Source organism: Galeopterus variegatus, unplaced genomic scaffold (assembly GCF_000696425.1).
Source record: "Galeopterus variegatus unplaced genomic scaffold, G_variegatus-3.0.2 Scaffold686, whole genome shotgun sequence".
In the NCBI taxonomy this organism is placed as follows: Eukaryota; Metazoa; Chordata; class Mammalia; order Dermoptera; family Cynocephalidae; genus Galeopterus; species Galeopterus variegatus.
Window position 1 is genome coordinate 168,644 of NW_007726797.1, and position 15,612 is coordinate 184,255.

General features: G+C 32.4%; 1 protein-coding gene across 5 annotated transcripts in view; it reads left to right on the forward strand.

Annotated features, from left to right (window-relative positions):
• RAP1GDS1 (RAP1, GTP-GDP dissociation stimulator 1) overlaps window positions 1–15,612 on the forward strand; it is a 138,514-nt gene that overhangs the window by 76,107 nt on the left and 46,795 nt on the right. For 3 of the 5 annotated variants that reach the window (XM_008571378.1, XM_008571380.1, XM_008571379.1), the window contains exon 5: window positions 10,003–10,149. The exons of the other annotated variants lie outside the window; for them this stretch is intronic. In XM_008571378.1, coding sequence (XP_008569600.1) covers window positions 10,003–10,149 — 147 coding nt within the window. The remainder of the gene's footprint in view (window positions 1–10,002; window positions 10,150–15,612) is intronic. 5 annotated transcript variants of the gene reach the window in all.

Genomic DNA, 15,612 nt, shown 5'->3' on the forward strand with positions numbered 1-15,612 from the left:
CCCCTACAAGAAATTCTCAAGGGAGTACTGGGTTTGGTTCCCTAAAAATAACTACCACTGCCATAAAAACTCAAGAAAAATCAAAACCAACTAGTAAAATAAAAATGGCAACAAGAAAGAGAAAAAAAAAGTTAACCTACAACCCAAGAAACCAACAAATACAGAAGTCAAACAGTAAGTCAGAAAGAAAGGAACAAAAGACATGACATCCAAACAAAAATCATTAAAATGCTAGGAGTAAATCAACACTTTTCAATAACAACTCATAATGTAAAAGGATTAAATTCCTCAATCATAAGACATAGACTGCCTGACTGGATTAAAAAGGACCCAACTATATGCTGCCCACCTCACCTATAAAGACTTACATAGACTAAAAGTGAAAGGATGGAAAAAGATCTTCCATGCAAGCAGAAATGAAAAATGAGCTGCAGTAGCTATTCTTCTATTTGAAAAAATAGACTTTAAACTACATACCATAAAAAAAGATAATGAGGGACACTACATAATGATAAAAGGATTGATCCATCAAGAAGACATAACAATCATAAATATATATGCACCCAATGTCGGAGCAGCCAGATTTATAAAGCAAACTCTATTATTTCTAAAGAAGGAAATAGACACTAATACCATAATAGCAGGGGACCTGAACACCCCACTATCAATATTGGACAGATTATCTAGGCAAAGAATCAGCAGAGAAACACAAGATCTAAACAATACTCTAGACTCTAGACCAATTGGACTTGGCAGATATCTACAGAACATTCCATCCAACAACCTCAGAATATTCATTCTTCTCATCAGCACATGGTTCATTCTCCAGGATAGATCACATGTTAAGTCACAAATCAAGTCTCAACAAGCTCAAGAAAATTGGAATTATCCCATGTATTTTTTCAGACCACAATGGATTAAAATTAGAAACCAATAACAAATGAAATTATGGAAACTATACAAACATGGAAATTTAACAGCATTCTACTTAATGACATGTGGTTCCAAGAAGAAATCAAACAGGAAATCAAAAAATTTATTGAAACTAATGAAAACAATGATACTTCATACCAAAACCTGTGGGATACTGCAAAAGCAATACTAAGGGGGAAATATATCACATTAAATGCTTACTTCAGAAGAATGGAAAGATGGCAAATGAACGACCTAATACTTCACCTTAAAGAACTAGAAAAACAAGAACAATCCAAACCCAAAGTTAGCAGATGGAAAGAAATCATTAAGATCAGAGCAGAACTTAATGAAATTGAAACACTGGAGAAGAGACTGCCTCTTCAGCAAATGGTGCTGGGATACCTTGTATGCATGTGCAGGAGAATGAAACTAGACCCATACCTCTCACCATATACTATAATCAACTCAAAATGGATTAAAGAATTAAATATAGACCCTGAAACAATAAAACTTCTTAAAGAAAACAAAGGAGAAACACTTCATGAAGTTGGACTGGGCACTGACTTCATGACTACAACCCCCAAAGCACAGGCAACCAAAGGAAAAATAAACAAATGGGATTATATCAAATTTAAAAGCTTCTGCACAGCAAAAGAAACAATTAATTTAGTTAAAAGACAACTAACAGTGGGAGAAAATATTTTCAAAATATACATCTGACAAAAGATTAATATCCAGAATATACAAAGAAGTGAAACAACTTTACAAGAGAAAAACAAGTAACCCAATTAAAAAATGGGCAAAAGAGCTAAATAGGCATTTCTCAAAGGAAGATATACAGATGGCCACAGACACATTAAAAAAATGCTCAACATCACTCAGCATTTGGGCAATGCAAATGAAAACCACACTGAAATACCATCTCACCCCAGTTAGGATGGCTAATATCCAAAAGACTGTGAATCAATGATAAATGCTCATGAGGTTGTGTAGAAAAAGAAACTCATACATTGTTGGTGGGACTGCAAAATGGTGCAGCGTCTATGGAAAATGGTATGGAGGTTCCTCAAACAATTGCAGTTAGATCTACCATATTACCCAGCTATCCCACTGCTGGGAATATACCCAGAAGAGTGGAAGTCATCAAGTCAATGGTATACCTGTTCTCCAGTGCTCATTGCAGCACTATTTACAATAGCTAAGAGTTGGAACCAGCCCAAATGTCCATCATCATATGAGTGGATACAGAAACTGTGGTATATCTACACAATGGAATACTACTCTGCTATAAAAAAAGAATGAAATACTGCCAGTTGCAACAACGTGGATGAACCTGGAGAGAATTACATTAAGTGAAACGAATCAGGCACAGAAAGAGAAATATCACATGTTCTCACTTATTTGTGGGAGCTAAAAATAAATAAATACACAAATAAATGGGGGGGGGGGAAGACAACAATTACAATTCCTTTAAGTTGATACAACAAGTGAACAGATATGAGGTTGTTGGGAGGGAGGGGGAAAAGAGAGGAGGGAGGGAGGTTTAAGACAACAATTACAATTCCTTTAAGTTGATACAAGTGAACAGATATGAGGTTGTTGGGAGGGAGGGGGAAAAGAGAGGAGGGAGGGAGGTTTCAGTAATGGGCCACAATAATCAACCACATTGTATATTGACAAAATAAAATAAAATAAAATTAGCCTAATTTGTGTATTGTTTTTAAATCAGTATTTTCAGAACTCAGCTTTCCAACTTACCTTGAAAAAAGAATTTCTGATTAATTTGCCACTGATCTTTATAGTTTCTAGTGATAATTACTTGGCAAAAATAAAGTACCTGAATTATAATGATTGGAAAGTTAAAACAGCATGATTCAAGGGGTTTTTTTCCACTTAAAAAAGCAACATGTAGTATATTAAGTACTTCCTGTGTACACAATAGAGATAGAAATGAGCAAGAGAGTGTCAGAGCTAAAAAGAAGCTCAGCAGTCATCAGCTCCTGCTTCCGCCTGTTTCAGATTAGGAAACTGATGTCAACAGAGGTTAAAAAGTTTTCTTATGGTCAAACTTATAAAAACCAAAATTTTATAAACCTTATTATAGTTATTTTTATGGTAAGTCATTACCTCAGTGATATTACAGTTCTTCTGTCTTTTAAAAAAATTTTTGTTATGTTTTTTGCCTCCCTTGATCTTGGTGTAAGAACACTACACTCTAATCAACTGAGCTAACTAGCCAACCTACAATTTTTCTAGTATTAAAAACTTCTTACCTTACCTTATTGAAAATTCTTAAGTTAACATTTCAAATTTTTGGTAACAAAGATTTCAATTTTCTCTTACAGCCAGAACAAGTCCTAGAATTTCATCAAGTGTTCATTTCATTCATTTTCTCAGAGACCTTAGCTTATGACATGTCTGCAACTTTTTTTTACTTAAAATCTTACCTTCTGTTGAAAATAAACCTTTTTACTTTTTTCCTTACTCTTAATTGCTATAACTTAACTTGCATTACATTATGAGGTACTTAAAAAGTGATTGGGAAAAATGCATATAATCCTATGTATGATAGTGGAGATGGTGAAAAAGTGGGGAAGACTGTACCCGATGTCTTCTGCTTTCTCTGTGAACTAAGAATGGTTTCTGTTAATGCAGTAGTTGGAAAAGGGAGGGAGCTTTAGAAACTTTTGAATATATGGACAGGTCCATCATGGGTAATATGACAGGAATGTGTGAAAAGGTTGTATAGTACAGTTAGGCTTATTCAGGCTTACAGGCCTATAATTTTACAAAGTTAAAGAAGAGATTATATAATTTGTTCATTCTTTGCTGTACTTCTAAATGTTGTCATTTAAAGCACATTTCCTAGGAATTTAGAAAATTGTGACTCTCTGTGAGTTTTAATATGGATATGAAAGTTGTTATTATGCTGTGCCACTTTAAGTTCTGAAGCAATTACATGTGAAATAGATTTTGTCAGTCAAATTCTCTGTTTAGTGTGCACTTTAGACAGCTATTGTATGATATAGATTGGTCTAAATATTTGTTAACTTCATAGATGTGCTAAAAAAGATTTTTTGGGAAAGGTATCAAAGAACTTTTCAAAAACAGCTTCTGAATTCTTGCTAAGAAAGCGAGATTATCTTGCTGAATTAAATGGCAAAGTCAGCATACATTTTTTAAAAGTGTTTAATGAGAGAACATTGAATTAGAATTCAGACTTCCTAAGTTCCAATTCAGAATGCTGATAATTAACCATCATAATTTCTTTAAGCAAAGTATATGGTTTATAATTTATCTTTTTAATCCAGTAATACTGCTGTTACTGTTGCTAAAGTACAATTACAATAAAAATTACTATAAAAAAGTATTATTATCTCAGGGCCTTACCTTTCATTTCGGCTGTCAGTAACCTTTAAAAGCTGTATGTATGTATGTAGCTTTATGCTGCATGCCATCTTTAATTATGTCAAACACCTAGCATTTACTCTAGTTCATATGTGCAGCCTGTGCATAGTCAACATCGTTAACTAACACTTGCCGAGCATTATGTGCAGAATGCTCTTATAGAAGACAGTGAGGTAGTGGACAAACCCATGACGCTTCAGAATATTTAAAAAAAAATCTTTTTATTTATTAAAACTTCTTAAAAAATAATTTAATCAACAGTATCTCTACACACATACCTTCTCTTATTCTCAATATTAATTTTTAACAAAATTTAGATGAAAGCTGTTGCTGAGTATGATCAGCTCTTGCTGTTTCTCTCATGTACTCATAATTTTCTGTGGTGCTGCATCATAATCGTCACCACAGTAACCATTCCTAATGTCACAAAGGATTATAACTTCTTATAGGAAATAAGTCATTTGAGAAGGTGGGCGCATAAAGAAGTAAGATCCTGCTATTATACAAATAATTATAGGGTGGGAGGAAAACTAATATCAAATATGTATGTAGGAATAAGTTATTATTTGAATTTGGTACAAGAATTTCTGAGAAGAAATAAGAAAAAGGCAATGTTTTAAATCATAAAAGTGGAAGGTAGCATGAACATTATAGATTTTAAATTTTAAAAATAAATTAATATTTTAAAAATTAATCTTAGATAAAACTGGTTATTGCAGATTATGGAATTCTTTTACTTCGCAAACTTTTCTTCTGGGACCTCTTTTCATCTTGTGGATAGTCAAATAAAGTAAAAGTGACGTTTCTTTAGAATGAGAAGGGAAAGGGAACTTGTAATTGAGTTGTTACTACATGCCAGATGCTGACTGCATTAAGGGCTTTCATGTGTTTTATCTCATTTATTTAATTTTTACTGTACCTCAAAGAGATAGAGGATTATTGTTCTCATTTTATAACTAATGAAATGGAAATGTAGAGACTTTAAATCACTAATTGTCCAAGTTCACACAGCTGGGAAGTGGTAGGGCTAAGATTTTTTAAATCCAGTTCGAATGCCAAAGTACTTCCTCTAGCACCAGGCTGTCTCTCCAGTTTTCCTCCTCAATAAGCTGGTGATGATAGAAATCATAAAAAGTGTATTTGGTGATGTTATTATAAGTGTATTCTATAAGCATGGATATTAAAAAAAAGTTCCAGAATTGTTTCTATCTAATCATACTGTTACATATGCTTGATAGCCAGTTTCCACTAGCTACTTGTCATCTTTTCCATTTTCTTTTCTTTTAAATTCTAATACCTGTATATCTATACATTTATCTCTCTTCCCCTTCTTCTCTTCTCAACTTGAACTATTGTGTTTTTTCACATATAGTGTACTCTTGACATTAACTGCCTTATTGAATATACAGAAAACTGGACCGTCAGCCAACATCTGCTCTTGTATATTGTGAAATAGGTTCAGCCTCATACATCAGATTGCCTAGATTTTAAAAATCTGATACCAAGGGCCGGCCCGGTGGCGCACTGGGTAAGTGCGCCGCTTGGGAAGCGTGGCGGCGCTCCCGCCCGAGGGTTCGGATCCCACATACAGACCGGTTCCCGCTCACTGGCTGAGCGAGGCGCGGGGGCAACGCTGAGGGTTGCAATCCCATTGCCGGTCCCCGGTCCGGTACGGGGGCAACACTGAGGGTTGCGATCCGTTGCCGGACACGGAAAAAGACAAAAGACAAAAAAAAAATCTGATACCAAGTAGTAGTGAAGTGGTGCAGCAACAGGAACTCTCACACATTGCTGGAGCGAGTATACAAGTGGCTTTGGAAACTCATTTGTCATTATCTAGAAAGTGGAAGACAGACAGACTCTTTCACACACACACTCATACACTCATCCTCAAGGTGAATGGTAATTTACCAAAGCTAGCCAAAGTCCTCATTTTTCAAAAAAATATTGAGTGGCCTCTTATATAGTATATGTGGCATTCGCTATCCGCAAGGACCAATAGCCTATTTGGGGAAACATAAAATTTGAAATTAGGATGCACTGTAACACTTGCCACAAAATTTATGTGCAGGGTTTCTTTTTAGATCTTTTTTTCAACCTTAGTGTATAATTCATACCTGATAATAGAATACCACCTTGGTAACATTTTTTTTTTCTCATTTGTGAGACATTAACCGTGATACACAAGTTTTTTTGCTCTTTTCTTTTGCATACAGAAAGTTAATGGAAGTCCAGTATCTATTTGGATTTAAAGCCTTACTATTACATAGTGTGAAGAAAGATCATACTTGTGCTGGAAACTAGTTTGTGTGACAGATCATCATTAAAGAATGTAGCAGGACTTAAAGCATTGGTGGGCTGCACTTTCTCCAGTGGTTGGATGCCTCTTAATTATGGAAAATTCAGGTGTAAATTATATTTTTAGAGTGACAGCTCAGCATGTTTCACAAATTATGTTACTTATTATGAGAAGAGTTGAAAGTGAGCCTATGCTCAGGGATATAAAAGTTTAGGATAAGGAATCTTTGGGAATTATTTTTAAGTGGACAGTACTACTCATTTTAATAGCATAACATACAGCTATAGAGCTACCTTGGCTATGGAAAACCAATTTAAATGAACTTGTGCAATGACAGCTGTTCTAATATATTTTAAATGATTTGTAAACTCCTTTAAAGACTTATTCTGTCATAGTAAACAAACAGCATTATCATTTGTTCCCTTGGATTCTATTAAATATTTTAATAAAATTCTCTTTTACCTTATTTTCCTGGCTTATTTGTTAAAAAAAAAAAAGTTTCTACAGTGGTGGTTGGTATTTTTGAATTCAGATAACTATTATTGTAATATGTGCTTTGATTTACGTTTCTTCTCAAATTTGACAATAATGTAATTTCTAGTAAAGATATTGAATTTATGCTCTGCAACCATCTCTCAATAACACATGAGCAAAAAGCTCATTTGAATAGGCAATTCAAATGAGAGGGAGGGAGGAAGAGGATGGAAGGAGAAGGAAGGAAAGGAAGAGAAAAACAGCATTGTGGTCCTGAAACAGACAAATAATTTGTGTTTATTAACTTCATTGAACAAATTTGTTGAATAAATTTGTATTTAACCTATTGAATTATTGAATTTTTGAACATTTCATAGCTTTGTGTTGATAGGAAGCATGCTTAGCGTTTAAAATTCACTGCAAATAGGCTCCACATATTTTCTTAGTTTACTAGTACATAAAATTAAGGTTTATTTAGCTGTTCTGTAAGATTTCTTTAAGACCTAAGCATGCACAATTTATTTTTTAAAAGCCCATATTTACTCAGCAATTAGAATTGAATACTATTTGAGCTTTGCAATTAAGGGAGGGGCTATATTGATCATTCACATTATTGAATGTCTGAACATTTAGATTTGTAATCCTAATGTTCAGTTTTCTGAGATATCATCCACATATAAGTTGCCCAATAACTTAGATAATTTACATTTAAGTTATTGGAAAATAAAACCTTAGAAATTAGATTTCTAAATGAGATTTGACGAACATTCTCAGCTGGTTTATCTGACTAGTTACCTTGGCAGTGTAAGAATTTTCTGTGATCTTATTAGCTGATTAGCATAGGGTCCTGTTCTGGATCTATGTAACAATACCGTAGCCTCTCCTACCCCAATTTATGGAGGATGTGTTTCAAGACCCCCAGTGGATGCCTAAAACCATAGATGGTACCACACATAGTACTGAACCTACATATACTATTTTTTCCTATACCTACATACCTACAATAAAGTATAATTTATACATTAGGTTTAATAAGAGATTAACAATAATAAAACAATTATAAAAATGTATTAAAATATATTACACATATATTAAAAATATGAAAGTTATGTGAATGTGGTGTCTCTCACTCTCTCAAAATATCTTCTTGTAATACCATACTCACCTAGTTTTTTGGACCAGATAAGGGGGGACTACAGTACAATAAAACTAAGTGGACAAAACTGTTTTCTTTGATTTTAATATGGATTTCTGTAAAATTTTCAAAATTATGGAGCTAGTACTTCTAAGGCCCTGCCATGTAAGTTATATGGGTATAAATGTATATGTGTATATATCAAGAAATGATGTATATTAAGTTTCATTGTCTAATATGATTCAGCAAGTTATAAAGATATGACCTTAGTTTCAGTCCTTTTATTAAGAAAATGAAAATATTTTATTTACTAAATTCATGGCAGTAACTCTTTTGTGAGCCATTTCTTTTACTTTTTTATAAAAAATCCTTTTTCAAATATTTTGTTTATTTTGTTATATTTTTATATACTTTTGTTATATTTTTATAACTGAACTGTCCGGTATAGCAGCCACACTAGCCAAACTTGGTCATTGAGCAATTGAAACGTGAATAGTCTGTTACCAGCCAGCTGCCAAAAAAAAATTTTTTTAAAAAGTGACTAGTCTGAATGGAGATGTAATATGAGGGTAAAATACAAAGAAAAAGTGGATTTTGAAGGTTTATTATGAGGAAGAGAATATAAAAATATTTCATTAACAATTTGTATATTGATTGCCTGTTGGATGTTATTTTAGATGGATTGAATAAATATTACTAAAATTAATTTTCACTCGTTTCTTTTTACTTTTTCAATGTGGCACTATTTAAATTAAAATTATACATGTGGGGCAGGTCCAAGTGTAGTGGTGTTTACAAGTAATTGATCACAACCAGTTACAGATTTATTTCTTCCTTCTGCACTCACACTGGTATACTTGACTTGTCAAATGAGTGAATGAATGAGTAAATAAATAAATAACACACGTGGCTCACAGTTATGGCTGTATATTTCTATTGGACAGCACTGTTATAGAGACTATCATGTTTTATATAAGGAAGTTAGATTTAGAAAGACATGTTCTTCCTTTCTATTTCCTTCCTTCCTTTCTTTCTACTCCTATGTTCAAAGGTTAGAAAGTACACTAAAGCTGTTCATATGTTCCAGCAGTTAAATGACATCAGTTCTGTGCAGTGTAGATGTACACATAATGGAAGGTATGTTTGACCATCATTTGATCATGGTTGTAATGTTGAAGTATATTGGTGCTCTGGAATAGAGGGAATAAGGAAAAACACAAATTAAGAAGGAAAGTGGGGAACATGCTTCTAGACTATCAAAAATGCCATTAAAAAGACCCTAGTACTAATATTTAGGAATTACATATTGTGACCTAGGATTATACTGTGTCCCACACTTTTCTTTGATAATAGATGACTTTGAAAATCACTGATAGGTATGTTTAGTGGTTTTCAAGCCAAGGGAAAAAAACTTAGAGAATATCACTTAGTTCCTATTTTTCTTTTATACAGAATTGTCGTTTATTAGAGGGGGTAAAAAAAAAATTCACAACATAAACTCCTAGGACACAGAGAAGTTCTTTAAGCTCCCATACAATGCCAATGAGAATAATCTTTTTTCACTTAAAAAATGATTGTCTCTTTTCCCCATCCCACCCCCATTTCCATGTTTGTTTTGTTTTGTTTTGTTTTTCCAAAGAGACTTTTAATGCCCTGCTTAGGTTTATTTTCTACTTACTAAATAAGGAATAACACTGTTATGTTTTGTATTTGAAATTGTAAGGTACACTTATTTTTTCTTTTATTTTTAATTTAACTCTTTGTTTTACAGATGAGGGCAGAAGTGCAGTTGACCAAGCAGGTGGTGCACAGATTGTAATTGACCATTTAAGGTCACTGTGCAGTATAACAGATCCCGCCAATGAGAAGCTCTTGACTGTCTTTTGTGGCATGCTGATGAACTATAGCAATGAGAATGGTAATCAAAACTGAAAACTTGCTTTATCTCTGGGGGAAAATAAAAAATCATCTTTACTATAGTACAAAACAAAAATACTTGAAAACTGATGAACAAAGAATTCATAAGTGGCATATAAGATTAATAATTAGCCACTATTAAATTACAGTGTTTCAAAAATACAAAATGGTCTAATTTACTAAATGGAACTAGTTTTTGAAGGGTTGCGCATGTTAACCAGTACTGGAAACAAAAACACAACCCTTTTGTGTGGGTTAAGCTTTCTTGCTATGAACATTTTAAAAATAATGTTAAAATAGCTTCATGTTTATAACTTTATATTAATACCAGGAGTAGCTTTAAAAGATTAACATTGTCTATATAGTATTATTTTATCTAGATATTAGATTTACTTGGAAGAATTTTAAAACCCTTTAATAAAATCTGGCTTTAGAAAAATAAAGTTCAGAGCAATTGTAGATAATCTCATTATAGAAATTGAATAAATTCTTGTAAACAGCAGTTTATTTTCTCTGTAAAACATTTTTAGAACCTAGCAACAAATGGCATGTCAACAATTTTCATATATGGTTGTTAATTAAATGGACATAAAAACAGTGATATTAAGGCTTTACAATACTTTTGTGTCACAAAATATCATTCATTTCTTTATCATCTTATATGTATTACTGTGTGGACCAAACACTCATTCCATTATGTTCCTGACACGTAACACAAATAAGCTCTTTCTGTGGCTTGTTTTCCATGGCATTTTAAGTTGTAGTCTTTTGACAGAGACATCTTTTATTTGAATGTTGAACATGTATTATTGTTTTTTACTTTCATGTGTTTAGAAACATGTGGCCCTTTTCTCCTTTTTTTCATTTTTTCCCACCTTTGGTGGTCATGGGTCTAAAGAAATATTCTCAATAATTAAAAAATAAAAAAGGTAAACCTTGGTGACAAATGGTGAATGATATTTGGCCATTGGTGTTAGTGACAACAGTGAATGGTAGGAACTGTGGCAAATAGAAGATCCTTTGTCTCATTGAAAGGGGAAAGCCACTACTCTTCTCTAGCCAGTTGTTCCTGTATGGCAGTTTGGCCAAATACTGCCAAATCTTTTATTTGGTGGAGGGAGGAAGCTGAAAATCTAGCTTTTCATATGACATTTGATTTTTAAATGTTGGATTACATTTGCATTTCTAACATTGCACAAGCTAAACAGAAAGTATCTTTAGGTCTCAACCTGTCCAGGTGTCACCAGTTTAAACCTCTGGTTAAAATTATCCATAATAATAATAATAAATAGTTTTTATTGATCAAATGGCTTGCCTGTTAAACTTGAGCTAATAACAAATGGTAGTCTTTATAGGATCAGTTACTTCTGTTTTTCCTCTTCTCTGGTGGGATCATTTTTGAAAAGAAAATGTCCTAAATATGAACAAGAAAATCAAAAAGGAGTCTGTGTAATCCGCAAAATGAATAGCTAGTTCCTAAATAATTGAAGTTTGAGCATAATACACAGGTATCTGAATTGCATAAAGAAAACATTGGTCAGTTGTTCATTTTGATTCCTTTCCCTTTAACTTCATTTGGGCTTGGACATTTGAGAAAGTAGGAAAAGTACTAAGTCGGAGAATATTTTAGAAAGATAAATGAAGGAAACCAGTCATAAAGTTATTATAGCAGCTTTGGATACAATAGAATTAGTCTTGTTATGCGTCTAAACTAGTGATTAGTCCTTTGAGGAAGCTGTTCAAAAATCTCTGTAAAAGAATATCAAATGGTCTTCAAAAGTATCACTAATTGTAATCTAAAGCAGGCAGAGGTTGAGTCCCTATAAATAGGATATCACAGTGTGTAGAGAAGTATACTGAGAGGGCAATAACAACATGCAGAGTGCATAGTCTAAATGCATATATTTCTTTTTTAAGAATAGGATTTTTCTTAGTGTTCAAGTATTCCCAAGAAATAACATAGATACTTTAGAAAACTATATTAACTTTTCTCAGAATATTATTGGACTATCAGTGTTTTTGTTCCATTATTCCAAAAGCTGCAATTTGACTGTAGCTTTCAAAACTTATTAGGTAAAATAGAAGTAAAAATGTCTTAGTACTTTTAAGGAACAAATACCAAACTTGTAACTATCATCTTTCCTCTACTTCTTTTTTACATTTCATCATGAGCATTATAGTTTGTGAAGTGATTCTTTTTCTTCTTAATGCTCTTTAACTTAAATTATATCCTTTTTGGTTTGTTTTGCATAATTATTAAGCATCTTTAGTTGTATTCATTATTTACTTACTCTTTTAAGATTTGTATTTAAAGACTTAAATATTAGGTCTTCTTTATTAACTTCAAATCATTTGGTATTTATTCTGTCCACCTAGATGAATCACTGAGACAAAAAACAATAGAGCTGTTTGAAACTCAGGAGGCACTTTTTTTTAGCACTGATCCATGACATTTCTTTTTATGTGTGTTTACTATTGAATTCTAGTGTACAAGCCTCTACTAATTTGAGTAATAAATACATCATTTATACTCCAGCAGAAAAATTATCTTTGCCCTTGGACCCAATAACTTAAACCTTATTCATAGTTAGGGAGTTATTCTTTAGCTCCATAGGTAATATTTTTTAAATATAGAGATAAGAAAGTACTGAAAATGGTCACAAAGATCCACCAACATAGTTTCCCTGAAACAATTTTCAAATTGTTTGAAAGTGGATTGACTGTAGACTGAGACTTAGGATATCTTTTCTTTTTCAATAGGATTCTTCATTCAAATACTTCCTGTTCATATAGTGAAACTTTGAGCATATCCAATTTTTAAATCCATTGAATAAGAAATAAAACACATTTCCTAAACACGTCCAAGACAGACATATTATGAAAATACTTCTTCAGTAAAGGTGTTTTTGTTGCATTTTACAAAGCTGTATATAACTCAAAGTTTATCAGATTGAAAAGTTTTGAACCAGCTCAACACTGTATACTCTTTTAAGCTATGAGCTGGGTATATTCTTTTTTTCTGCACTGAAGAAGCAGTTAAGACTTTTTATACTGAGATAGGTGTGTAATATCTGAGTAGTGAAAATTGTAATTCCCTAGCCAGAGAAATTGTGTCAATAATATTGTAAAATAAAATCGTTTTTAAATAAAACAAGACAGAAATAAAACTTTGTTTAGTAGAAATCATTATAAATTTATCCATCTTAGAAAATCATACCTGTTTTTCACCTGGCAAAAAAGCCCTTTTAATTCTGTGGCCCTCCAAGGTAGCCTGAATATTTGACATTTGTGGCTATAGAAAAGCATGTTGATGATTTGACATTCAGTGTGAGGGAATGTGTTGAACTTTCTATATTTCTTTCTTCATCTAGTTACAACTTTAAGGTTTCAGTTATTTTGTAGACAAGGAACTCAAACCTTTAATTGTAGATATTTTTATCTCATTAGTTTCTTAAATATCTTTTTCCTAGCTTTGATTACCCAATGTCAAAATATTGCAGTAAAGACTGAAAATTTTGTTCAGTTATCTAGCTGTTTTCAAATAGAACACTACTTTAGCACATAGTAGGAGTTTGGAAAATATTGGTTGATTGGCTTTTCTGGATACTTAGTATTGTTTAAAATTTTTATTAACAACATTAGTACTTGAAAGAGAAATATATGTTATTGGAATGCATTTTCTTTGTTAAATAATTTAAAAGCATTATACTCTTTCTCAGTATATTAGTTATATTCCCTATCGACGTAATTGGCAGTAGCAGAAAGAGGCATTGAAAACATGCTGATAGTAACAAGTACCAGCTCTGTAGTTAAAAATTTCCATAGGTGATCCACAAACTTGGTAAGTCGGCACATGTACACTTGGAAATTGATTGCAGGTTCAAATAGAAACAAACCAGTAGTCTAAAGTAAAGCACCGGAGACCAGAATATCACTTTGTTAAGGAACCTATCAGTGGTCACCATTATTGTTATATTATAAGTTGCCATAATTAATCAGTAAATGTCTCATGGAAAACTCTTTAATTGACGGTTTAATTTTTTTATTTGTACACTTTGTGCTACAGACACGAAATAGAGGGAAAAGTCTGTTATAACTCTAAGGAAAGTTATAAATGATTATAAGCATTAAAACAAAGACTAAAGTTACTCGCTTTACAGGAGCTGTGCCATAAGAGAAATGTAGAGGCCATAAGCACACCATCAGGAAAGGAAAAATTTGTTTCTTCTAAAATGGTTAACATTAGGGCTAGCCAGTTGGCTCAGTTGGTTGGAACATGTTGTTATAACACCAAGGTCAAGAGTTGGGATGCCCATACCAGCCAGCTGCCAAAAAATAAAAATTAAATGACTTATATAATATACACAGTCTATGGCTTCTTCATCTGACCTATATTTTATATATACATATATGTGATATGTATGTCTGTATGTGTATAGTTTCTACAACTTCTAACATCTTAGTAGTGCCCTGTTATTGAAAGTCTAATTTCTTTTTTATGGTTCCTGAAATCTCTCTGGAATACCTTTTCAACAGTGTTTACATTTATTTGCTATGTGGACATAACTAAACTATGACTGAACGGAGGCCATCTGTGCAATTTAGAAAATGTTAACTCCTAGGACTGGCCGGTTAGTTCAGTTGGTTAGAGCGTGGTGTTACAACACCAAGGTAAGGATTTGAATCCCCATATCAGCCAGCCACTACAAACAAAACAAAACAAAAAATGCACCTCCTGGAGTGTGTGATTGAAGCACAACAACCAAATTTAAGTATGAAGCTCATTACTTAAATTCAGTTGTTTAAAATGGCCAATGAAGTATTTTCTCTCCTCTAATTTAAAGATCATGTACTATGTAATTAATTTTAGCTATTACTTTCATTTCAACCAATAGCAACAATTTCATAGTTTTAATCATGCTATTTTTCCAGTAAACTCAGTCCATAAACTTGGTTTAGTTTATTTTTCTTTATACTTAAAATAGGAGTAGAAATGAATAAAAAATGATCATGATTAAAAACTAAAAAGCACTTTGGCCTGAGCTACATGTTTATGTTTTGGTATTCCTTTATTACTGGTGAGAAAGAACATTTTCTAGATATTTGATATTTAGAAAAATGATCATGTGAGGCACTGTTTCCAAAGTTTACTTACTTTGGATACAAGCTAATTAATAATTTCATATGTTTTTTAAATACTAAAATCTTTTTGTCTATCTCTACAAAAGAAAAAACAAAACAAATTCAGAAGTAAAGTTGTATCTTTGCAATTTATTGTGTTTTTTTCTTAATAATGTTAATTTTCCAGTATACTGTTTTAAATGTATTTTCTGTTCATTTTTTTCTGTTTATGAAAACATGGGAGATATACTTTTAAGTTCACATCTTTTGAAGCCCAGTTTGTCAAATTAAAGGACCCTAGTGTGTTAACAAAGTGTTTTAAGGACTTTTATTGTGCAATTAA